The sequence below is a fragment of the Arvicola amphibius genome, chromosome 1, assembly GCF_903992535.2.
Source record: "Arvicola amphibius chromosome 1, mArvAmp1.2, whole genome shotgun sequence".
Lineage (NCBI taxonomy): Eukaryota > Metazoa > Chordata > Mammalia > Rodentia > Cricetidae > Arvicola > Arvicola amphibius.
In genome coordinates this window covers 152,557,501-152,582,326 of record NC_052047.1, presented here as the reverse complement: position 1 = coordinate 152,582,326, position 24,826 = coordinate 152,557,501, and the positions used below count along the sequence as shown (strand labels likewise).

The window sequence follows — 24,826 nt, the reverse complement described above, 5'->3', positions numbered from 1 at the left end:
TGGTTACAGCAGCAGGTGAAGAGGCTCTGGGGTCACCATCCAGTAACTATTAGCAGGGCATTTCCTCCTTTCAGACTGTGTGCTGGGAATGGGGACATGGCTGTGAGCAGGACTAGCCTGTATCCCTGAGCTACTCACTTCAGTGCAGTTGAGGAAGCTGGGGAACCGGGCGGAGCACTCGTGCTGCCTGGCTCTGAGACCCTGAGCTCTGTGTGAATGTTGCTGCTGCCCTTGCAGCCGCCTTTGTCATGGGCACACGGCAAGTCACAGACCTGCCCAAGGTCTTCATGTGTTCCTACCCTATCCCTCTGTGTCACCCTCTGCCTGCTGACCAGGACCCAAGCCCACCTGCTGTTGCCCAGTGCCAAGTCATGACTATCACCTACACAAACAAAGTAGCCGATGCCCGTCTCGGTTCCTTCTCTTGCCTGCTCCTGTGCTGGCGTGGCAGCATCTACAAGCTGCTGTACGGGGAATTCCTCATCTTCATGGTTCTCTACTATGCCATTCGTGGAGTCTATAGGTAAGAGAGTCGGGGGGTGGAGGGTGGAGCATCTGCAGGAGGGCTCTCCAAGCCTGCAGTGAAAATGGGAGGAGTTGGGAAGGAGAGGGTCCATTGTTCCAGCTTGTTTATAAGACTGAGCTGAACTTCCAGCCAGGTTCTGGCCACTGGGGGTGGAGGCTGGGAAGAAAAAGAAAAGAAAAGAAAGAAAGAAAAAAACCCAGCTGGGCATGTAGCTTAGAGAAATATTTGCCAGATATGTGTGTCATCTTGGGCTCGATTCCCAACACACATGCATGCACGCACACATGCATACATATGCATACACACATGCACACACCACAAATCAGACCAGAAGGGATTCCTGACACGTGTGTCATCTTGGGTTTGATCCCCAACATGCACACACACATGTGCATACGTACATACACACACACACACACACACACACCAGACCAGACCAGAAGTGACTCAGGAGCTCTTTCTCTCCAACCCAGGGAGGGACCTGGAACACAGGCCTGAGCAATCCTATGCAGGCTGCCACAATACAGTTTAACACGCCTATTTCAAGAAAATGTTTTTATGAACAAAAGAATGCCGGGCAGGTATAGTCATAGAATACCTGATAACATTTGAAGTGAAAAAAGCATGGGCTGGAGAGATGGCTCTGTAATTGGAGGTACCTACAGTTGAGCCTGAGGATTTGAGCTCAATCCCCAGGACCCACAAATTACAGGAGAGCACCAACTGCCACACTCTGTTCTCTGAACTCCATGCATGTGTACGGTACACGTACACACATACTTGATCTCTCTCTCACACACACACACAAGAAATAAATACACAAAAATTAAAAAGCAATCATTCTACCATGTACTGAAAAATACAAAATGCTGGGTGGTGGTGGCACTCGGGAGGCAGAGGCAGGCGGATCTCTGTGAGTTCAAGGCCATCCTGGTCTACAAGAGCTAGTTCCAGACTCCAACCCCCCCCCCAAAAAAAAGGGAAAAAAAGAAAAGAAAAAGAAAAATATAAAATACCTCTAATTCTGGTACTACAAAGCTTTCTCATCTGTGCCCATCCCACCCTCTACTTTAGCAAAGCACAGCCACACATTGGCACCTTTGCTGCAGTCAGGGAACTTTCCTTGTGTCACTAGAAGTACATAGTTTTCAATAGGGCTCATGCATGGTTTCCTGCATCCTATGGGTTTGGACAAATGTATTTTCCATGACATGCATGTACCATTAGAGTACCATCAAGAGTCACTTCATTGCCCTAAAACCAGATGCTCAGCCTGGCCATCCCTTTCCACCTTCCTTTTTTTTTTTTTTTTTTTTTTTTTTTTTTTTTTTTTTTTTTTTTTTTTTTGGTGTGTGACATCATGCTTGGGTTCAGTCCCACATGTGGTGCGAAGATTGAACCTATGAACTTACTTGTGTTAGGCAAGCACTGTGCCAACTGAGCTACCAAGTCTTCTACCTTATACTTTCTAAAAACACCAAACCCTTCATTTCCACCTGCTTTTATTTATTTTTTTTAGATTTATTTATTTTTATTTTATGTGTATGAGTGCTTTACTGGTATGTATGTATGTGCACCATGTGTGTGCATTGCTCAAGGAGACCAGAAGAGGGCATCAGATCCCCCTGGAACTGGAGTTACAGATAATTCTAAGTTGCCACATGGATGCTGGGAACTGAATCTGGTTCTTTTGCAAGAGCAACAAATGTTCTTAACCACTGAATTATCATTCCAGTTCTGTCAACCACTTTTAAACAACTGTCCCTGGGTTTGTTCAAAAGGGTCAGTAAAGGACTGGGAATATAATATATCTCAGTGCTGGAGTGGAGTATTTTCCTAACTAAGTAAGAGCTGGGTTCCATAGATACACACACAGAGAGAGAGAGAGAGAGAGAGAGAGAGAGAGAGAGAGAGAGAGAGAGAGAGAGAGAGAGAGAGAGAGAGAGAGAGAGCACCCACCACATACACACATTCACAAAGCCCAAAGTAACCTCTTCCAAGAACCCACCTTGACCAGAAGGGTACCTGGGCCAGACCAGTTGAAAGGACAACATCCAGATAGTCCAGATAGCCCCAACTCTTCCCCCCACCCACCCCGGCGGGGAGTAGGAACACATTCTTAGACACTTCTCTCAATGCCTCTTTCACTCTCAGAATGGCTCTCACGAATGACCAGCAGCTGTTGTTTGAGAAGCTGGCTCTGTACTGCGACAACTACATTCAGCTCATCCCTATATCCTTTGTTCTGGGTGAGCGCCCCCTTGCGGCTGTTCGGGGTCCAGTGTTCGTCCCCCTAGTTCCAGGCACACAATGGGCGGGCCTCCACCAGAGGCGGGGAGTGGGGTAAGATGGGCCAGTGGTCTTCTATACATGTTGAGGCTGGGCCCACATGTATCAGAAGGACAGAGGAACCGAGGCTTTTCCCGGCGCTGGTCTCTGGCCACAGCCCGTCCCCTCGCCCCTCGTTCCTCATCCCTCCTGCCCAGGTTTCTATGTGACGTTGGTGGTGACCCGCTGGTGGAACCAGTACGAGAGCTTGCCTTGGCCCGACCGCCTCATGAGCCAGGTGTCAGGCTTCGTGGAGGGCAAGGACGAGCAAGGTCGGCTGCTGCGGCGCACACTCATCCGGTATGCCATCCTGGGCCAAGTGCTCATCCTGCGCAGCATCAGCACCGCGGTCTACAAGCGCTTCCCCAGTCTTCAACACCTGGTGCAAGCCGGTAGGCAGTACCTGGAGTGGGCGGGTCCTCAGGCCGGAGCTGACCCGAGGCGTGACCTGAGACTTGGAGTGGCAGGAGCTGACGCTGGGTGGAGCCAAAGTCCTCTGGACTTGAAGAGGTTGAGGTGGGGCAGGAATTGGGACAGAATTGGGCAGGCCAGAATCAGTGCTAGAAGTGGGGCGAGGCCAGAGTAAACTAAAAAAGTAAGGATTTGAGAAAGGTTAAGAACCCTTCAGGGCTAAATGAAGGGGTTTGGGGACTGATGGAACTTGGATCTACGTCCTTTCTCTCTGCCTGTCCTGATTTCCGGTTTCCAGACTGGATGGCTTAACATGGGTCCTTGTCTTTCACTTCACTTTTCCAGGGCCTGACTCTAGCTAATAGCAAAGCCCTCTACCCTCCCACCTCCTATCCCATGTGATCCAGAACAGCACCTAACTGGGGCTCAGTCATTTTGTGTGTTGAAACAAACATATTAAAAGAGCACAGAAATCCCTAGGAGCTCAGACAGGCTGGCTGGGTTTCCTGGTGCAGACTACCTTCTTTTGCAGGGTTACCTGTTGCCTTGTCCACTCTGCCCTGCAGGCTTTATGACCCCTGGGGAATATAAGCAGTTGCAGAAGTTGGGCCTACCACACAACACATACTGGGTGCCCTGGGTGTGGTTTGCCAACCTGTCAATGAAAGCCTATGTTGGAGGTCGAATCCGGGACTCTGTCCTGCTCCAGAGCCTGATAAATGTGAGCCCACAGATGGGATGCAGTGGGAAGGGTTGTGGCTTCCTTTAAAGAGAAGGCTGGATGCTCTTCCCCCAGCCTGTCCTGGTGGTGTATGATATTTTTGAACAAGAATCCACAGCCCAAAGTGGCCCCTCTCCAAATCTCCCCTCTGTCCCCTCTCTGAGTGAGCCTGTGAAGTCCTGGCTCTTTTTTGCTAGATGAAGCTACTGAGACACAGAGGTCTAGTGAACTGTCTGTGACCACACAGCCAAAGCTATCACATTAACATCATTGCATTATATCTGGGGGAGAGCTGTGGGAGGTTCTGGGGGAACAGGTGGCGGCCAGCACCTCCTCCCTCTCCCCCACCCTCCAGGAGATGTGCACCTTGCGTACTCAGTGTGGACATCTGTATGCCTATGACTGGATCAGCATCCCGCTGGTGTATACACAGGTAAGGACGAGACTGGTGAGGCTTTTCCCTAGAGGCTGAGTACAGATTCCCATCCTGGGAGTTAGACCTGGACTTGGAAGATTCTTCCTAGTATTGAGGTCAAGGCATCTGTGCTCCTGCCTGGTCCAGCCCAGGGGAGGGTATGTGAGAATCCTAGTCTTTTTTTTTTTTTTAAGATTTATTTATTTACTATGTATACAGTGTTCTGCTGGCACACCAAAAAAGGGTACCAGATTTTATTATAGATGAAGGGGTACCAGATTTTATTATAGATGAAGGGGTACCAGATTTTATTACAGATGGTCGTGAGTCACCATGTGGTTGCTGGTAATTGAACTTAGGATCTCTGGAAGAACAGCCAGTGCTCTTAACCTCTGAGCCGTCTCTCCAGCCCCCATCCTGGTCTTAAAGAGGAGCAAATGGGGTAGAGCTCACTGGGCTGTGCTTGGCACATGCATGAATCCCAGGGTTTGATCTTCGGCGTTGCATGAAACTGGACATGGAGGCACACATCTGTGTTTCCAGCACTAGGGATCTGGTGGCCAGAGGGGCAGAGTTCAAGGTCATCCTTGACTACATAGTGAGTTTCCTGCCAGCCTGGGCTACATGAACCCTGTTTCAAAAAATTAAAGTAAAACAACAACAACAACAACAACAACAACAACACACACCAGGCAAAAAACAAATAAAAAAAAGGCAAACAGAAACTCAGTCACATGAGTGTGGAGGTCCAAGGAAGGCTTTAGACTCAAAGCCTGAGGGCTTCCAATTCCAGGGTGGGTCTCTGCTTAGCCCTTTTCCTGCACCTGAGCCTTTTCTCCTTCCAGGTGGTAACAGTGGCAGTATACAGCTTTTTCCTTGCATGCTTGGTGGGACGGCAGTTTTTGAACCCAGCCAAGAACTACCCAGGTCATGAGATGGACCTCGTTGTACCTATCTTCACAATCCTACAATTCTTATTTTACATGGGCTGGCTGAAGGTAGGCCTCACTGGATACTACCCTCCCCATGCTATAGGCATGGACTGAGGGGCTATGGCCAGCAGCCACCTGGGAGGGAGATAAAGCAGCTAAAAAAGGAGGTCATGCATATCACACATGCATGAGCATACACACACACAAACTATTCTGTCCAACACATACACACACACACACACACACAGAGAGAGAGAGAGAGAGAGAGAGAGAGAGAGAGAATTGTAGTCTCCATATACCTTCTCCCAGTTACCTTTGTTTTCTAAAAGCTCATCTAGATTATACTACTTTTATGCTTAAAATTATCTGAGGTGCCTCACTAGCTATCAGGATGTCCCCTGGACCCACAAAACGGTCATCACCCCTGTGGAGCTTTGCTTTAGTGTTTTAGATATTAGTGTCCAGGACACGCCCCTCCTGCCCACTGTAATTCAGCACAGCCTTAGCACTTGTCTCTAACACCATGAAACAACAAATCCATGCGCATTGGGAAATAAATAAGTGTACAAAAGAATCAATGCAACCTGAGGTGAGTTAGTTACTCGAGTGGGATCAAGGTGGTGATTCGGCAGAGTGACATAGGAAGGGACAGCTGGTCTTCGGGGGTAGGTTGCCTCATGAGGGTGAGAGGAGCAGAACAGCAGAGACCAAGTACATGGAAGCCCCGTGGGGAGGGTGCTCGGGCCCAATGCTGTGGCCTTGAAGACAGGCAGGAAGGGTATCACGAGTGAGTGGAAATGGCAGGACCCAAGGCTTAGGATGGGAACCAGGGTGTCAAGGTTCTCAGAGCCTCACCCCACCCCCACCCCCATCCCCAAGGTGGCAGAGCAGCTCATCAACCCTTTCGGAGAGGATGATGATGATTTTGAGACCAACTTTATCATTGACAGAAACCTTCAGGTATGGGGGAAGGGGGGAAGACTGTGCCATGGATCTTTCTCAAACTGGATCCCAAGAGGGGCCTCAGCAGTTTGACTCCACAGCAAATATCCTCCCCTTCTCAAACATTAACCCTTTTCTCAGTCAATCATTCACTCCCAGGACTCACACCTCAACTCTGGAGGCTGTAAGTAAGCATGAGTCTCTTCCATACCACGGGGGGGGCAGGGGGAACTGAGGCCCCTAAGGCGGCACTCAAGCTCATGCTCCTGTCTGGGTTGCCCATGCTATTGGATACTCCCCTCTGTCCTTGGCAACCAGGTATCACTGTTGTCTGTGGATGAGATGCACCAGGATTTGCCTCCCATGGAGCGTGACATGTACTGGAATGAGATAGAGCCTCAACCTCCCTACACAGCTGCTTCTGCCCAGTCTCGTCGGTCATCCTTCTTGGGCTCTACCTTCAACATCAGGTAGGCAATGCCAGAGACCTGGGCGAGGAAACGGAAACGCTCAAGTAAGGCTTCCCTAGCAACTTGGAACCGTTCTTGCTACTACCACACAATGCATGCCAGTAAGGACCAGCTAGTGGACTGGCTGTCCTGGAACTCACTCTGTAGACCAGGCTGGCCACAAACTCACTGAGCTCCACCTGCCTCTGCCTCCTAAGTGCTGGGATTAAAGGCGTGGGCTGCCACTGCCCAACTTGGACTATGCTTTTTACAGACATTCATTTTTTTTCCCTCCCAATAACCTTTGTTATCTCTACTTTTCAGACAATTAAGTAAGTTTAAAAGGGACAATAAAGTTGCCCAGCCCAAAGTTACGTGAGAAAGAACACATGTGAGCTAGCTCTCTAGCTCCAGCTCCACATTCTTTCTTTCTCTCTCTCTCTCTCTCTCTCTCTCTCTCTCTCTCTCTCTCTCTCTCTCTCTCTCTCTCTCTCTCTCTTTCTTTCTTTCTTTCAACAGAACTTGCCTCAAGTTTATTTGTAAAAACAGCACAAGGTCCTGACCATCTGCAAATACTGTATAGCTATCCACACCAGTTCATCTGTCTTCACACTGGCAGACTGAGGCCTTTTTATGGGGCCTTCACAGGGGCCTGGGCACCTTTGGGAGCCTGAGCTGCAGCTGAGGCCTCTGCCTTGGCTTGAACCTTGGGCTTTGTTTTTTGGAGCCTACAACCCCTGGCCATGTAGCTTCTAATCCGCTTCCCAAGCTTGGGGTGAGCGATGAAAGCAAGACGGGTGAGTTTGCGGCTGGGGCCCTTTGGCACCTTGGGCTTCACCACCTGGGGCTTCACCAGGGCCTTGATGGCCTCCGCACGTGCACCCATGGCCTTTGCATTATTTGCCTGCGTCTTCTTCAGGCCTTTCTTGTTGTGCTTCTTGGCAAAGTGCATGTTCCTCAGGAACTTGGGGTCGACCCCCTCGAGAGATTCGTATCTTTGTGACTGGGGTTTCTTGATGCCATTTCTGTGCCATTGTATGTGGTGTGGGTCTTGGACTTGGCCATGGCTGGACCTACAGGAGTGACATAAGATGAGGGCTGGGGCTCCTCAGCCCGGGCCACCTGTCACTCTGAGCTGGATAACCGGCGGCTCCTGAAGCGCCTACGACCCGAAGAGAAAGAGCCACATTCTTTATCTTTGGTTGGTTTTCCTTGAGGTAGTCTCAAACAGGAAGAAACATACTCACTATGTTGCTGGGGGGTTGCAGACAGGTTCTACTACCTTGGCTTTTGGTGTTTTGTTTTGTTGAAGACAAGTGTCTTACTATGTAGTCCAAGCTGGCTTTGAATCTTTGACAGCCCAGGCTAGCCTTGAATTCACAATTCTCCTGCTTCAGCCTCTCCAGGCCTAGGACTATAGGTGGGAACTATCACTCTGTGGCTCTACCATTATTATTATTATTATTATTATTATTATTATTATTATTATTACTATTACTATTTTCTTGAGACAGATCTCTGTACACAGCTCACTGTTTAGACAGGCTGGCCTAGAACTCACAAAGATCCTCCTGCCTCTGGAATTAAAGACTTGCTGTGCACCACCACACCCAGCTACCTCCACACTCTTAACCCTCCACAGTGCTGTGTGAGGCCCTCTGATCCAGTCTCTACTCCCTTGTGTAGAGGCCTAGGAAGAAACAGGACCTTTCCAAGGGCAGCTAGTGCCTGACGATGCAGTGAGATGCTGAGACCGGCTTTCTAACTCTGACCAGAAAAACTAGCCTTTGTGTGGACACGGAAGTATGGGAAGCCTGGGGTAGAGGAGGGACAGTGAGGGAGTCCCAGTCTCCTGAATAGACTGTCCTACAGAGAAAGGTCTCCTTCCACCCACAGCTACCGCACAATCCCATTTCATCTGAATTCCTCCTGGATACAGTGGGCCAAATGGGCCTTCTTGCATCCCACACAGTTCTCTGGGTGACAGAGCTGAGAGGGTGCTGGAGTATCTGACATAATTTGCACACTGTACTGTGCTGTTTTCTCATTGTTCTTTTATGACCCAAAGAGTCCATTGAACTGAAATCAGAATTAGCTAGGATAATTTTGGAAGATGCTTTTGAACCTGTTTCATCTGAACACCAGCACTGAAGCTGCGTGGGGTCCCTCCCTCCAGGGACTGTGCAAAGCTAGTGAGTTGAGCAAGCTCCAACCTATGGCCGAAGGCTGGGCAGGATGCAGAACAGAGGTTGCTTTTGATTTTCTGGGCCTGCATGTAGGTCTTAGAGCCAGGGAGACTTTGGATGTGGGCAAAGGCTCTACTCTGGGTAAGAAGCTTTTTCTTACAGGCTAAATAAAGATCCTGAAGCCTCAGGAAGTCTGCTGCCAGGAAGCCAAACACCCTTTTGGAAGATACTGTTCCCCACTGGGAAACATAAATTCTTGGTTTTGCGTGGACACTACTGGGCCTTATCTGAGCTGGCTTTACCAGGAGCAGATATTCCCATTGCCTGGAAAGAGATGCTTGAACAGGGTGGCTGATAAACAGGAGCCCATGGGATTCAGGGAATTACTCTTGGTAAAAGCAGGAAGGCCCAAGTTTGATCTCCAGAACACACATGACAGTGACAGGCATGGTGGCACGCACTTGTAATCCTAGTGAAGAGGAAGATGCAGAAAGATCCCTGTAGATTGCTTGCCAGATAGACTAGCCTGACTGTTGAGTTTGAGGCTAATGGGAGACCCTGTCCCAAAGAAGGTAGATGGCATTCCTGAAAATGCAAACAGAGATTATCCTCTGGCTTTCACATAGGCATACACAGGCACACCCTCCCGCCCCCTCTCCCCCCCCACTCCCCAAATCTGTAACGCTAGGCTGGGGAACTGAATGTTGCCAGTGAGGAAGAGGGAGCCTAGAGTGAACTAGGCCTTAAGAGACTCCCTGGGAAGAAGAGGTGAGAGCTGAGGCACTGGGAAGGCTGTGCAGCCTCGGTCCTGACCAGAGACCTGTGCCCATCTTTCAGGTCCACCCACTTAGTCCTGTGCACACCTTTTCCTTCCAGCCTGCAGAAAGAAGACATGGAATTTCAGCCAAACGAGGAGGACGACGACGAGAACAATCACGGCAGTGTCATTAGCCGCTTCTTAGGGCTGCAGTCCAATGACCACCAACCTCCCAGGACAGACTCAAAGACCAAACTATTGTGGTCCAAGAAGGACTCCTACCTCGAGAGCCAGCATAACTCCAGGAAGAACTCTAGTGACCAGGAAGATAATGCCTGGAGATTTAAGAATCTGGACATCTTCAGGGCTGCTCCACTGTTTGAGAGGCCAGGCTATCACAGTGCCCCACAGACACCCCTCAGCCACACTCCCATGGTCTTCCCTCCTGAGCAGTCAGCTCCCTCCAAGCCTTACTTAGTCACAGGTATGGACACTAAAGACAAAAGCCTAACACACCCATGACTTCTGAGACCAAGAACACTTTGTTTTAAAGATGTATGTGTGTATGTATTTTTGAGTATATGTCACATGTGTGCTGGTAACTGAGGCCAGAAGAGGGTGTTTGATCTCCTGGAGCTGGAGTTATAGGCAGCTGTGAGCTGCCAGGTATGGGTGCTGGGGACCAAACTCGGGTCCTCTGGAGTGGGAAGTGCTTTTGACATCCAGGCAATTTCTCAAGACCAACGTTGAATTGCTCCTAGGTGATGTGGCTTCCCCGGAGCAACAAGAAGGCAGTCACATGAAGAAGAAAACTGTGGAGTTTAACTTGAACATTCCAAAGAGTCCTACAGGATATCCTAGAGAACCCCATTTGGACCAGCAGCCAATCAACATGCACACCATACTGAAGGACCATGTAGAACCCCATCCCACCTTGGAAAACAGGTCTGTCCACCCCGATGAGGAACTGTATTGCCACGTTTGTGACCCAGTATCTAAAGATCCCATTATTGGTGATGGGTCTGGGGACCTATGTCCCCACATAGTTAACAGCCACCTTGGCAAGAACCATGTGTTGGAGGCCTTTTGCCCACTTCAGAACACTTCTGGAAACTGAAACCACACTAACAGAATGCTGGAGGGTGGGCTATCTTGGGGAAGGGGGTAGTTGGCCAGGCTGTTTACTTTTTATGGGGATGGTGGACAAAAAGCCTTGAGATAGTACTAAGTCTCTAGTAGTAGGCCAAAGGCCAGCCTTACTGCTCTATCAGCTGGATGACAAACACTTGTCTATGGGCCACCCCCAGGCACTGGCCAGGTCTCCTGGGGATACCTTCTCAGGGCTTCCAAAGCAGCCGAAAAGCTGTCACGAGCCTACATCATGTTACTTCTCTTTGAAATTTCTTGGACATTTGTCAAGTTAGGAACTTTCAACCCCCACACTGATCACATGGGGAGTCGATTTCCCACTTCCCCATTCTTGGTTTCATCTGTGATCGGAATGTCCACCTTTTTGGTCTAACTTGTTTCTAGGGCTAGACAATTGTCACAAATCTCCTGGGTGTGTTTAAGATAAGCTTCAACCTTAGTCCTCATAAAATCCCAAGTGGAGCACTTCCCAACTCATGGGGGAACTTTCTCAAATCCTCCTTAGGGATGAAACTGGCACCTAACGTGTTTCTTCAGAGTGATGCTTCCTGGCCTGGTCCTCATCTTGCACGGATGCCAGCAGGACACTGATCCAGTCAGAGGCACACAGCTGTCGACACCCAAAGAATATGTTCCTGAGACAGTCTGGCAAAGTCATTCAGAACCAGGGGCTCAATCCTGTCCGCACACACCTGTGTCATACCATCTTCCCCACACTAAGGAGTTTAATAAATACAAGTATTCTTTTAGGTGTTCGGTGTCATCAGTGTCACAGGGACACAACTGCACGCTGACACACCTTCAGTCAAGACAACAGCTGGGTACCAAAATTCTTTATTTAAAGAAATGGTACAAATGAAAGAACTTAAGCGGATGTTTCGGTGAGACTTTTAGAAAAGATAAAGGCAGACCGACATGCACGCACTGCCTCAGTGACCAGTAAAGTCACTTGTGGCTTTGGGGAAATCAGCTTAGCTCTGATTACTGTGTCCCAGGGTGTGCTTGTCAAACAGATATTCTGCCATGCCAGCTTCAGGGGCTCCCATCTTGCGCAAGTTGGTCACATGGTCACCCAGTTCCTTGATGGATTTCACCTGCTCATTCAGGTAATGCGTCTCAATGAAGTCACACAACTAGGGAAGAGAACATGGGAGAAAGTCATTGGTCAGCTCTCCCAAGCCCTGGGGCAAATGACTGCCTCCATTCATCCCCCATGTTTTCAATACTCACGTGGGGGTCATTTTTGTCAGTAGCCAGTTTGTGCAGTTCCAGTAGTGACTGATTCACACTCTTTTCCAGGTGCAGTGCACACTCCATTGCATTCAGCCCGTTCTCCCAGTCATCACGGTCTGGTTTCTGAAAAGAGCGTTAGGTCAGTTCATCCGCAGACTCTACCAATCAACCTGTTGGTAAACACCTCACCACAATGCTTTGACTTAAGTTCCCTCTGACAACAGTTTCCCTGGATGTCTTTGATCACTGCTGTCTGCCCATCTTCTGCTCATCTGTAAGACGCCCTACATCTCCTCACCTTGATATCCTGCAGGAAGATCCGGCCGCCTCGCTCGTTCTGCAGCTTCATCAGTTTCTCAGCGTGTTCCCTTTCCTCATGAGATTGGTGGAGAAAGTATTTGGCAAAGTTCCTCAGAGCCACATCATCCCGGTCGAAGTAGCAAGACTGACAAAGCAAAGGGTACATGTTACAGGTTCCCACGGCGAGGCAGCTGGCATCGCTGTAGGTGTTAGGCTATTTGCTGCTCCTCTCAGTAAGGAGGGGAAGACTTTGGAACTTGGCTTCAGCAAGTGTCCTATGGCTCGGTATTAGTGCAGAGAAAAAAGTTTTAAGCCAGGGCCATGTCTACTTGTCCGAGGGGGAGGGTGCTAGAGTACCCAGTCTGAACTGGGAAGCCATTTTTCTTCTCCTTCCTCATGTAAAAAACAGCTAACACAGGCTTACAAGCTTTTCCTGACACACCATGCCTGATGACATCTGAGGGGATTGTACTTTAGCACAAACATATCAGGAGATTTGATTTAGTTTCAGGCAATCGGTGTGTTTGGACATTCCAAAGAATTGACAGCCACAGAAGCCCAGGCCTGTTTTAAATCTATTTGGAAAACGCTTATTTTTGGATAATTCGCACAATCACAAGGCAATCAAAGCGTGATTCTCACTACACTGCCCCAAACCTGTTTTTCAGGAACATATTAGTGCATGGCAAACTTCCTTGCCCAGTAACTGATGGTGGGCTTTATCCAACAACTACCCACCGCTTCTGTTAATAAGTCACAACTCGCAGAGGCAAAACCCGATATAGTACTCAAGGGACAAAGTCGGGTGACACTGATGACTGCAGAAGGGGCGATTCTTAGAGATAACGTTTCAATACAAGTGAGGCTCTGTGATAAGCAGAGCGGAGAGGTGGAGACGGCTGCTTAAGAAGGGGTCAAGGTACGCTCACAAGAGATAAGCCTCTTTGCACCAGGCCCCGACGCTGCCATTCGACACCATGACCAAGCAGCCCCGCCATACTCAGAGGAACTTGAGCAGGATGCATACCGAGGCAGAGAAGCCTACAGGCCACGTGACCGGAGAAGAGAGCGAAGAAAAAAAAAAGCACCTAACTGCAGGCTTGATTGGACGGGCTGACAGTCCAGCAGCCTTAAGACCTCAAAGAACGGGGGCGTGTATATAACGACGCGCCTGTCTCTGAAAGAGTTGCTAGGGGCTAATAGCTCGGACCCCCCCCCCCCCCCACACACACACATCGCGCGCCAGGGCTGCCCAGGGAGAGCCCCAGCAAACTCCATTTTCCAGAAGGGCGCCGAGAGGCCTGCAGCTGGCCACGCCCCAGCCCGCGCCCCGCCTGCACTCCGCCTGCTGCCCCGCTCCCCCAGAGGCCCCGGGGAGGACGCGGCTGACTCCCGCCCCGCTAAAGGCCAGGCCGCGCTCACCATAGACAGGTAGACGTAGGAGGCATACAGTTCCAGGTTGATCTGGCGGTTGATGGCAGCCTCCGAGTCCTGGTGGTAGTTCTGGCGCACTTGCGAGGGAGACGCGGTGGTCATGGTGGCGGCGGCTGGCGACGCTGGAGCGGCAGAGCGACGAGGTTGCAGAGGGTTCTGGCTTGGAGCAGCCGGCTGGGGTCGGAGGGGTCGAGCGCCGGGTTCCGTTCAAGCACTGTTGAAGCAGGAAACCGCGACGACTCCGGGCGAGAACGTCTGGCGCTGGTGGCCAGCGGGCAGCTCTTATAGCGGGAGTCCGCGTCAGGCCGCGCTCTGGCCAATCAGCGCCGCGGGCCGCCGAGACCCGCCCCTTCCGGTGAGCGTGCGGCCCGGACCCGCAGGGCGCGGGCGGGGATCCTGTGTGGGAGGCTGCGCAATGGGCGCTGTTCTTCTGCCAGCGCAGTGCCTGGCAAGGAGCGCCTGTTCTTGTGCCCCGTGGCGGGTGGTAGTTGGTTCCAGCCCTATGGCAGTGGCTTCTGGGTCCTTGGGATCCTTGGGGACAGAGGGTGCAGAGGAGGGAGATTTTCAAGTCCCACAGAACATCCCTAAGCTCAGTACGTGTTGTTGTTAAATCGTGACATACGTCTTACAAATAGGAAAATGGAAGCGTGGTGTTGTGTGTGTAGCTGGCGATCGAGTTATAACTTGGACTGGGAAAGAGCGGCTTTATCTCTTTCAGTCTATGGAGAGAAGCGTTAAGGAGGAGTAGAGGTCCTATTGGGGAGAAGGGGGTTCAGGTCCGCCCCCTCATTCTGACTCTGGCAGCCCCGGCCTTTTGTTGACAGCAAAGATGGCTCCGGGCAGTTAAAAAAAAAAAAACAAAGGTTGAGGGGGCGTTTACTCTGGAGAGCAGGGACAGCCTTCTGTAGGGGGAATCCTGGGGCCGAACCATCTAGGTTTCTGAGAAAGTCCCCGGTGATGCTGAAAATTAAGAGAGGCCTCTGGCTATCTACGTGTATCTGTTTCAAAATGGTCTCCTTCATCACTCTCAGTAACTTTGGGTTACTTTGTCCTTGGAGAAAAGCTGGTGGGGCTGAATGGCAGGTGACAGGTGCAGGAAACCTTGGAGGGACAAGCCAACGGTGTGTGTCTGGTAGCTGTGGCCCGGCTTCAAAAAGGTTGTGAATTCTTAGGTAGCAGAACTAGAGGTTAGCCACTGCATCTAGCTAGGCCCTGCCATCTATATCTGCTGCTCTCAGGCTAGTCTTTTGACACAGGTGGAAGCCCTAGTCGATGCTTCTCCAGATAGTCAAAGCTGGGAGCTGGACTTTTCAAACATTTTGTTGTTATTGTTTTGAGACAATGTTGACAAGGTTACTGTACAACCTAGACTGGTCTGGAACTCACTACTGTAACCCAGGCTGGTTCTTGGTTCTCCTGCCACAGTTTCCAGAGAGCTGGGATTACAACCCTACATTACTAACGATATTTATTTATTTATTGGTTTTTCGAGACAGTGTTTCTCTAACTATGGAGCCTGTCCTGGAACTTGCTCTGTAGACCAGGCTGACCTTGAACTCAGAGAGATAAAGGCGTGCTGGGATTAAAGACGTGCCCTCCCCCCCCCCCCCCCCCCCCCCCCCCCCGCCCAGCTGGTGTTTATTCTGTTTATTCTTTTAAAAACGTGTGTCCTCGCTGCAGTATGCTGCTGGATAAATACCCTAGTATCAAACTTCAGGAAGACGACCCTAAGTGATACTGAGATAAATTTGATGAACAAACTCCCATTGGAAAGTGGAGGAGTGAGGTGGGAAAAGGAATTCTAAGTAGAGGGACTTGCATATGCACAGGTGTGGAAAGGCTTCCTGTTCCAGAAACCTTAAGGAAAGTGTTTGTTGGCCTGGGAGACAAAGTACATCTTGGGAAGTGCTGGAAAGACTACAGTTAGATTGGTGTGCCATAAAAAGTCATTAAACTTTACCCTGCAGGCAATATGGTGATACCATACCCATTTGCTTTTAGCCACCATCAGGAAATATGATGGAAAAAAATGAGTGGGGGGTGATATCACATATTTTCACTTAGATCAGTAGCATATATTCCAAGTACCAAGTAATAAGATTAACAGTAACATGAGGCAAAACAAAAAACAAAAACAACAGTTACCGTGATAAGGAGTCCTGACGAGTCAACCTCCATATTACGATGTCAGCTCTAACCCTGTAATTCAACAGTCTGAAATGTAAAATCGCAGTGTTTCCTTGGTAGGGTATGATTCTGAGGTTCAAATGGAGTCATTGGACTAGCTGGTAAACATTGGAAGAAAACAAAGCTATAAGAGAAGACTGCTTGAGATCACTATTTTACACACACACACACACATTTGTATATATTATTTAAAAAGTATGGTACTGGCACAGGAAGATTAGATCAACATCAAAATATTTCTACCCATGTACGTATAGGAACTTGATATAAGTTAAAGTCATGCCTTTCAAATTAGGGAAGAACGGGCTTAACCAATAATGTCGACACAATTATCATGTGGAAAAAATGAATCATTCTCTATTTAAAAATAACCTTCCAGATGAATTAAAAATACAACCCTTAAAGCTGAAAAAGTTTCAAAGCTATAAAGTTTTAAGAAAACTTTTAAGGAGATTATCCAAATTTGGAGTAGGGAATGTTCTTTTGAGTCTGTCAAAAGTTGGCAGGTTTGATTGCTTAAAAATGAAAAAGGTTTAGATAAAGATATTTTAAACAAAGTTAACATAGAAAAGGTGTGTTAGGCTGGTGGTATATGTTGTCCACAGAAAGGATAAAGATCAAGAGCCAGAATGTGTATGTATAATAATTGCTGCTTTCCGTCTTGGGGATGGAACCCAGGGCCTGGGGCAGACTACCCAGGCCCTCTACCACTGAAGTGCTCCTGTTGCTGTCCAATTCTGTTTTTCATTTAAAGATAGCCTCACTGTATTGTCTAGGCTAATCTTGAAAGCCTAGGCTCAAGTGATCCTCTTTAATTCAGCCTCTCTAATACCCAGACTCCATTGTATCACTGCACCAGTCTATGAGATATCTGTAACCACTCCTTTTATACGGACCGTTTGGTTGACTTCCCTACTACCGTAGATTGAAGGCATTTCTAGCACACTTAGTCCTTTGCAAGGTGCTTGTGACTTGGAGCTTGAACAAATGGCTGCATTTTGTGTAGAGTTTGGATTCCAGTCAAGCCAGAGGGCTGGGTACCAGTTGGGAGACAGCTGCCATGGTTTTTAATGAGCGTGGGAGACAGAAAAGCAGAAGAGAGACTGGATATTTTGTGGGTTGAGAGGTGGGGTGTGGGTACGAGGTCCCCCAGTTTTCAGGCCTGGGCAGCTGGATTGCTGCAGCCCTGCATGGTGCCAGGGAAACACAGAAGAAGCACAAGTTTGGGGAAAGGCTGTTGGGAAAGGGCAGCTTGGTTTTGGACTGGCTGTGCTGAGTCTCTAAGAGTCCCAGGTGAACAGGACAGCATAAAGTTAAAGTTAGCCTCACTGAAAGGAAGTTTGGGCTGTCAAAGTAAGTTTTGTGAATCAGTATTAGCTCCTTGCTTGTTAAATACATCCCTTGTTACAGAAAACAGCGTAGTAAAACAGGGGTACTGTGTACTGTAGAAGGTCACTGAGGGAGGAGGTCTCCAAAGGGAACGGGAAGTGTGTGAGCATCTTGCTTGGGTCTGGTTCCCACCTTTTGGGAGCATTGGGTGCCAGAACTGCCATCTCCAAGCCTCCAGATTCTGAAGATGTGGCCCGGTCTTAAGAGGTTTGTAGATCAGGCTTCTGCCTCCCCAACCCCCATGTTGCCTCTACTCCTCGTGACTTTGAGGAGGGAGTTTGGCTAGCTGCCCAGAACAAGTTGAACAGTGGCCTCCCAGAGCCAGGAGCCACACAGCAAATGCAGGCCTGGAGAGAGATGCAGGCCCCTCTGTTCTGTAGAATCCTAGCTTGTTGCTGACAGAAGGTGGGGGTGGAGAAGCCTTGTGGTGGAAGGCTTTGTTCACCATGACTCAGCACTCTGCTCTTTCAGAGGGCTTGGGCTCCAAAAGTGCTTTGTCATGGAGGGGTAGGGCAGTCTGGGAGGCTGTGGTTTTGCTCTGGGAGAGAGGGCAGGGGGAGAGGGAGAGGAGCAAGAGGCAACATGTGAGAGCTCCCCCTTTCCCCATGGCACACAGAAGCTGGACTGAGACTAAAGAAGTCTTGATCACCCAGCCAGGCTTGGATGATATTTTTGCCAGAAAGAGAAATTCTGTCTCTTGTAGGGACTTCTCAGCAGATAGTGGAACTCTTTTCCTTCTAGTAATTGCCCCTCCGCAGTTACAGCTGCTGAGGATGCCACATCCAAGAAGCCTTAGACATTTGGTACATTAGGGTCCAAGGGACACTAGAGCTTACAGATCACTCTACTTTGTAGGGCAGAAAGTGAGACCCAAAGAAGGTGAGGCTTGCTCAGGGAAATAATCACCAACTAAAACTGTGTTGCGGTGGAACCCCAGGGTGATCATTACACATCATGTGACCGTTAAATGAAATGTGGAGCAAAGTATGCGTTGGAACACCTGGGCAATCATTACACATCATGTGACCGTTAAATGAAGTGCAGAGCAGAGTGTGTCATGGAACACCAGGGCGATCGTTAAACATCCTGTGCTCGTTAGATATATGATGAATGTGTTGTCAGAGTGTGCATATGGAATAATGTCAAGTGAGAAATCAGAGTCCAAAATAGTTCCTGGAAGCCAGTACCGAAAGAACATCACAGGACTGCAAACAGGTTAAGACTCCGTGGAAATGGGCTGAAGGCTCTCGAGGCTAAACAGCCAGTGTTGCAAAAATGTGGGATTCCCTGAGAGTTGTGCAGGAAATTCTGACATTTGCAAAAGCGCCACTCAGCCAGATTCTGTCTGGTACATTCTAGGTGAAGCAACTGTCACTCAGAGAGCATGTCCTTAAATCTTTTCTTAAAAATTCATGAGGTCATGTAGACTTAAAAGTCTAGACAGACACCCAGAATCCCTCTCTTCTGTTGAGATTCACAACCTGGAATGTTAGGGGACTGTTGTGAATGGAAGCCCTGCCTCCCTTGACTGTTTGCTTGCTTGCTCACCTTCCCTCCAGACTTTGTCCCCTGCTAGAGGCCCTTCTCCTTCCTGCCGATTGCAGCCTAATTTCCCTCTGGTTATCCTACCCTATGGAATGTCTGGTTCCTGCTTTGGCCCAAGAGCCCTTGGGGACCAGGGCTCTACTCTGTCCTTCTCAGTGTCCCCTTGGATATCTGCCACATCCCTTTTGGCCTCTCTGAGCTCTGTTCCTGTACTGAGGTACAGTATTTGAGGCCCAATTTCCCCCATACATCTTTCCATACATCTTTCCTCGTGAAACCAAATGGGAGTGGTAACTGGTAATGCAGGTTTAGGTTACGCCAAATATAACTTTCTAGCATGGCAGCAATTTTGTGAAGTTCTCATAATAACAGAACAAATGAAAGTCATATCAGACGTTTGCAGTGTATTCATGGGTACAGCAGATAGGCGAGTTAACAATGAAAAGCGAGAAAGGCCTCAGATGCTACCTGAAGATATTCGTCGATTTTTGAGTTGAAGAAGCTCCAGGGTCTGTTTATGTTCCAAGGATTTATCTAACAGGAACAAGGTCGGTAGGCCACCTACGAAGGTGTAAGATCAGTGGCCGTTTAAGAGAGCTAACGATAGCTCAAGATAATTTGTAGTGAGGCTCTGGGCTTGCGCATTCCGATCCTTCCAGAATCACTGGAGTTCTAGGCAGTCAACCGCCTTAACAAATGCAGCTTCTTTAAGGATGCCTTTGCTCACAGTCCCTCTACACCACAGTTCATGGTCCAGGCTATCAGCAGTTACCCAGCCATATGCTGTGCCTACTTTACCTAGTCTAGGCTCAGCTGGGCCCATCCTGGCCAAGTCAGGAAGGCTAGGATCAGCAGGAATGACAGCCGGAAGCTTCAGTAGTGACAAGAGAAGAAAGATGACTTCTAAGCCATGGCAAAGGCCTCCGCCTCCTGGGCCTGGGGAGACCTCCTGAGGAAATGGGGGTTCTGGATGTCTTGGTCTGTCACCAGGTACTCACCTGTTCAGGGGAGGCTATGCAAACCTACTGTCAGCTGCCAGCCCCCAAATAATGTTGCGGAGACTTATTATTAATTATGAAAGCTTGGCCTTTAGCTTAGGCTTATTCCCAACCAGCTCTTACAACATAAAAACTTAAACCTGTTTTTATTAGTCTACATTGTGCCCTGAGGCATTTTACCTCTCTTCCATTCTGTATATCCTACTTGCTCTCACTGTTGTCTCTCTGCCTCTCTTCTTCCCAGAGTTCTTCTCTCTCCGGATTTCCTGCCTATTCTCTCCTGCCTAGTTGTTGGCCATTTTACTTTTTATTAAACCAATCATAATGACAGAGCTTCACACAGTGTAAACATCCCGCACTGGGTCAAGGTTGAGGAGCTGATGGAGGAGACCTGAGTTAGTAGTCCAGCTGCGGAGCCTAGGCTGGGAATTCTAGATTCACTTGCCGTGGTCTGCAAGACAAGAGGAACGGACACAGCCCAGTGGAAGTCTAGTTGGCAGCCTGGCCTATGGGGTGGATACAAAGGACAAACCTAGGACTGACTAACTGGGAAGTCAAAAGAAGTCTTCACAGGTGAAAAGCTAGGCAATTTCTCTCTCTGATGAAGGTCCCTGGGGTGCCATTCTAAAAGAACTAGCATGTCTATGTGGACCAGCAGCTGGGCAGTAGACAGGAATCTGAGCGTCCCATGAAAGAATCAGGATCCCAGTGGCCTCACTAGATGTACCTAAGGGGTCTCAGTCATCATGGGGACACTACCAGTGTCCCAGGATCCTTCTGTTCTACTTATCCCAGTCTTGCAAAAGCAAAGGTGAACATTCCCTTTCTGGTATTAAAAGCCCTGCAGGGCTCACCCCTGCTCCAGAGATAATGTTGGAACCCCGTCCTCTCTATGGACTGGGGTAAGCAGATACCATCTTTTCCACTGCTCACCTCTTGAGCCTATTCCCTTCACAAATCCCCTCTCACCTCATTTGCTCAGCCTAGACTTCCTGCCTCTGGCTTTTATTTCAGAAAAACAACCTAGCTTTCAACAGCCTCCAGCTCAGATATCCCTGGTGACTTCCCTCCTTGCCAAGGGGAGAATTTCTAGCCTCTTTCTGCTCTGGTGTCTCCAATACCATGCCTTGCTGGAGTGGCCTGCATTTGCCAACCCTCGTCATTGGAAGGAGGCCTGCCCTGTTCCTCATGGCAGTGCCTTTCCTGCCCCTCACCTCAGTATCCAGCAAAATAGCAGCCTTGGGTTATGGAGAAATACAGGTTGGGTTGACCTTGGCCTTAGCTCACTGTTTACTTCACCATTATTGAGGAGCTCAGTCACCACACCCTTTGCTTCAGAAGTTTGGTTTTCCCCCTTCACCAAATTCAGACCAGCTTCTCCTCGCACATGGGAGGTACAGAGAATAGGCCAGTTTTCTGGGGTTGAGGACTATGTCCTGGATGTAATGCAGGGGGCCCAGGACCAGCTGGGCTATGGGGACAATGAGATGACTCCCGGTCACGGGCTCCACGGCTGTGAGGGCCAAGTAAGTCCTTTGCCGTCCCGTGGATGACGAACAGTTCCTCAACTGTCACAGAGGCCAGGGCAGAAGTGAAGGATTTCTGTAGCAAGTTCACGACTAGGAAATCCCACATGCTTCCTGGTGAAGGCCTAGAATGATCTTGAGATCCTTGTCACCCCATGAGGGTGGTACTGGGCACTGTGCCAGAGAACTTACACAAAGCTGTTGATCCCTTATGGCTGAAACTGACAACACCCCTGCTGAGAAGGCTGGGCAGCCCTGATGCTGTCCTCAGATGAGGAAGCTGAGGTCAGAGGTGAAGTCACTGCCTGCCTGGCCTAAGGTTGCATAGCTGGCAGGAGACGGGGCCCTGCCTGGAACCTGGGTCCTCACTGTGGGGAAATGTTCTAATGGGGCATGTTGATGCAGCCGCGGTGGCAACATCCTGAAACCCATGGCCTTGTGCAAAGGTGTGGAGGAAGAGTCCCCAGATTCTGGTTGTCAGAGACTTCTGAAATGTCACTGCTTCTTGGTATCCATAGGAATTGGAATTTGAGCTGAGGGTGTGACTTCTAGGTAGGACCCAGTATAATCCCCAAACCATGGATACTCAATTCTTCTTTTTTCCTTCTTGACAGGGTCTCCAGTGTCCCAGGCAGGCCTTTCTGTGTAGCCAAGGATGATCTGAACTTCTGTCCCTTTGTGTCTACCTTTTGACTGCATGTGCCACCAGAAGTGGTTTTATGCAGTGCTAGAGTTAGAGCCCTAGATGTTGTGGACGTAAGGCAAGCTCTCTACCAACTGAGCACCACCCCCAGCGTCAATTCTAACACATTAAATGGCATAGTGTCTACACATGATCTAGGTGCATCTTCCCACACAGTCTCTGTATGTGTGTGTCTGTGTATGTGTGTACATGTATGTAGATGCATGAGTGCATTTGTATGCATGTGTGTGGAAGGTCGACCTTCACCGGTGTCTTTCTCTCTCATGCTCCACCTTATTTTTTAAGACGGGGTCTCAGCCAGGTGGTGGTGGTGCATGCCTTTAATTCCAGTACTTGGGAGGCAGGGACAGACGGATCTTTGTGAGTTCAAGGCCAACCTGGTCTAAAAGAGCTAGTTCCAGGACAGGCTCCAAAGCTACAGAGAAACCCTGTCTCGGAAAACCAAAAAAACCAAACCAAACCAAAACAAACAACAACAAAAAAAAACCCAAAAAACAAAACAAAACAACAAAACCCCGAGGTCTCACTGAAACCTAGTGTTCACCAGTTTGGTTGGACTGCTCAGTGGACGTCAGGGATCTGCTCTCTGCCCTTGCAGCACTGGGACTGTAGATGTGTGCACTACACCTGGAGTTTTACACGGCTGCTGGGGATGCAGCTCGTGTCCTCACACTTGCTTAGCAGACAATTAGTTTATCCATTGGGTCATCTCTTCATTCCACCTCTTTATAAAACATTTGATTAAACTATGATGACATCTTTTATCCTCTCCCCCATCCCTCTCTGAGGGGATTGCTACAGGGGTCACATAAGGAGGTGAACCATTTGAAGAGATGAGAATGAAAACCCTGTGGAGATTGACTTCGTCAGCCTGGATCAGACTTTGGGGAGTCTAGTACCAGGCGGCTCACTGTCAGCATATTTAAAACGCAGTACAACTTGGGAAAAGGTTTCCAGGCAACAATCAGTCCAATTCCAGATGTACAATAAAGCTTAAGGTATGACTACGTAGAGACTCTTACAAAGTACATGTGACCATGAGGGTGGGTTTTATAGCCAAAAGGCCTAGGATCTAGTATGATCTCTGACCAATAGTGTAGAGGTCAGCAGGCCATAAAGTACTTGTGACATCTCCCCTCAGCATGGGGAATGGTTTAGGGAGGGAAGAGTCTGGGGTAATCATTCTGGGGAATTAGGGTGACGTCTAACCCTACAGATAGCCAAAAGTCACTAGGTCGTTAACAGCCTCAGCTTTCTGGATGGGACAGGCATTTGATTTTATTGCCTCCACTGAGGAGACACCCCTGCGTAATTAACATTCCTGGTTCTCTTAGTGCTTCTCTGTAAGTACAAGGACCACTGTGGCCCCAACACCTCTCAACTTTATGGCTCTTTTTCTCCAATTATTATTCAATAATAATCATTGCTACATATATATATATATATATATATATATATATATATATATATATATATACATAACCTGCTGAGTCCCATTAGTGTTGCTTGCATATATATGATGTTAGGACTGATCAGTTGGTATCGGATAACCAGTTAGGGGCTTATCTGTCCCTAAAGGAACATGAATTCTTCTGCTCTCAGTATTCTCCATTCTCTCTTAATTGCCCCTGTAGCTCTTCATATGGAGGTGGAACCCTTTGAGGTTCCCCCATCTATCTTGGCATAGCAACTGGCATCATTGTTCAGGTTTTGTTTAGGCAGCCATATTGTTGAGATTTCATGGATGTAGCCTCCCTGTCATAGCTGGAAGACACAATGGAGCAGATTTTCTGGGCCTCTGGCAAGTGTAGTCTTTCTGTCCCCTCTTCAGTGTTGTTCCCTGAGCCTTAGGTTGTGTTATGAATCAGTTGTGCTGTGTACCCTCTCTTTTTAAAACAGTGTTTCACTGTAGCTCAGGTTGGCCTGGAATTTATTATGTTGCTCAGGTTAATTTCAAATTTAGAGTAATCCTTATGCCTCAGGCTCTGAGTTCTGGGATTACAAAGATGTGGGCCACCAGCACAGGCCTCTCTCGCAGACTTTAAATCCCGTCTAGTTTACTTATAATACTGAATGCTGTGTTTATGGAATGATGACAAGGGGGCCAGTTTGGTTTTCTCGAAGGTAGCGGCTAGCACAGACGACCTTCTGTGTCTGTACCGTAGGTGCAGCCTGATCCCCAGGCAGTGGTGAGGCAGGGCCCTCTGGACCAGCTTCGGGACTTGGAGTCAGAAGCAGCCACTTCCGAGCTCGCTGTGACCCTGCCAGTAGCAAAGCCATTGGGTTTGCTATAAGAGGTTCTTTTCCAAATTAATTCGTGATTTGATTCCTAACTGAAGTTTGCTTGTTGGTGGAGTTTTGTGATCCACTACCCATTCACAGCCCCCTCCCTCCCCGCCCCAGCACCCAGGACTTCAATTTGTAGTCTTTGTTGGCCTCTAACTCCTGGTTCTCCTACCTTAGTGAGTGTTGCATACTAACTGTAGGCCACTTTTTTTGTTTTGCTTTTGTTATTTTGAGACAGGGTTTTTCTGTGTAGCTTTTTGAGCCTGTCCTGGAACTCATTCTGTAGACCAGGATGGCTTCCAACTCACAGAGGCCTGCCTCTTCCTCTGAGTGCTGGGATTAAAGGTGTGTGCCACCACTGCCTGGCACTGTAGGTCACTTTTATGGTCCTTTTCAATATTTATGTATT

The 24,826-nt window shown here is 48.8% G+C and overlaps 2 protein-coding genes across 2 annotated transcripts; one reads left to right on the top strand and one right to left on the bottom strand.

Annotated features, from left to right (window-relative positions):
* Positions 1 to 371: 371 nt before the first annotated feature.
* Positions 372 to 10,784, top strand: Best1 (bestrophin 1). The gene is made up of 10 exons (XM_038313996.1): positions 372 to 523; positions 2,681 to 2,775; positions 3,013 to 3,246; positions 3,832 to 3,986; positions 4,342 to 4,419; positions 5,247 to 5,399; positions 6,213 to 6,293; positions 6,594 to 6,745; positions 9,787 to 10,151; positions 10,429 to 10,784. Exons 1-10 carry the CDS (start codon positions 372 to 374, stop codon positions 10,782 to 10,784), a joined length of 1,821 nt encoding a protein of 606 aa, XP_038169924.1.
* Positions 10,785 to 11,634: 850 nt separating this feature from the next.
* Positions 11,635 to 14,052, bottom strand: Fth1 (ferritin heavy chain 1). Its single transcript, XM_038334623.1, has 4 exons — positions 13,772 to 14,052; positions 12,348 to 12,494; positions 12,047 to 12,172; positions 11,635 to 11,949 (listed from the first exon to the last, which is right to left on the bottom strand). Exons 1-4 carry the CDS (start codon positions 13,883 to 13,885, stop codon positions 11,788 to 11,790), a joined length of 549 nt encoding a protein of 182 aa, XP_038190551.1. The 5' UTR covers positions 13,886 to 14,052; the 3' UTR covers positions 11,635 to 11,787.
* Between the last annotated feature and the right edge of the window lie 10,774 nt (positions 14,053 to 24,826).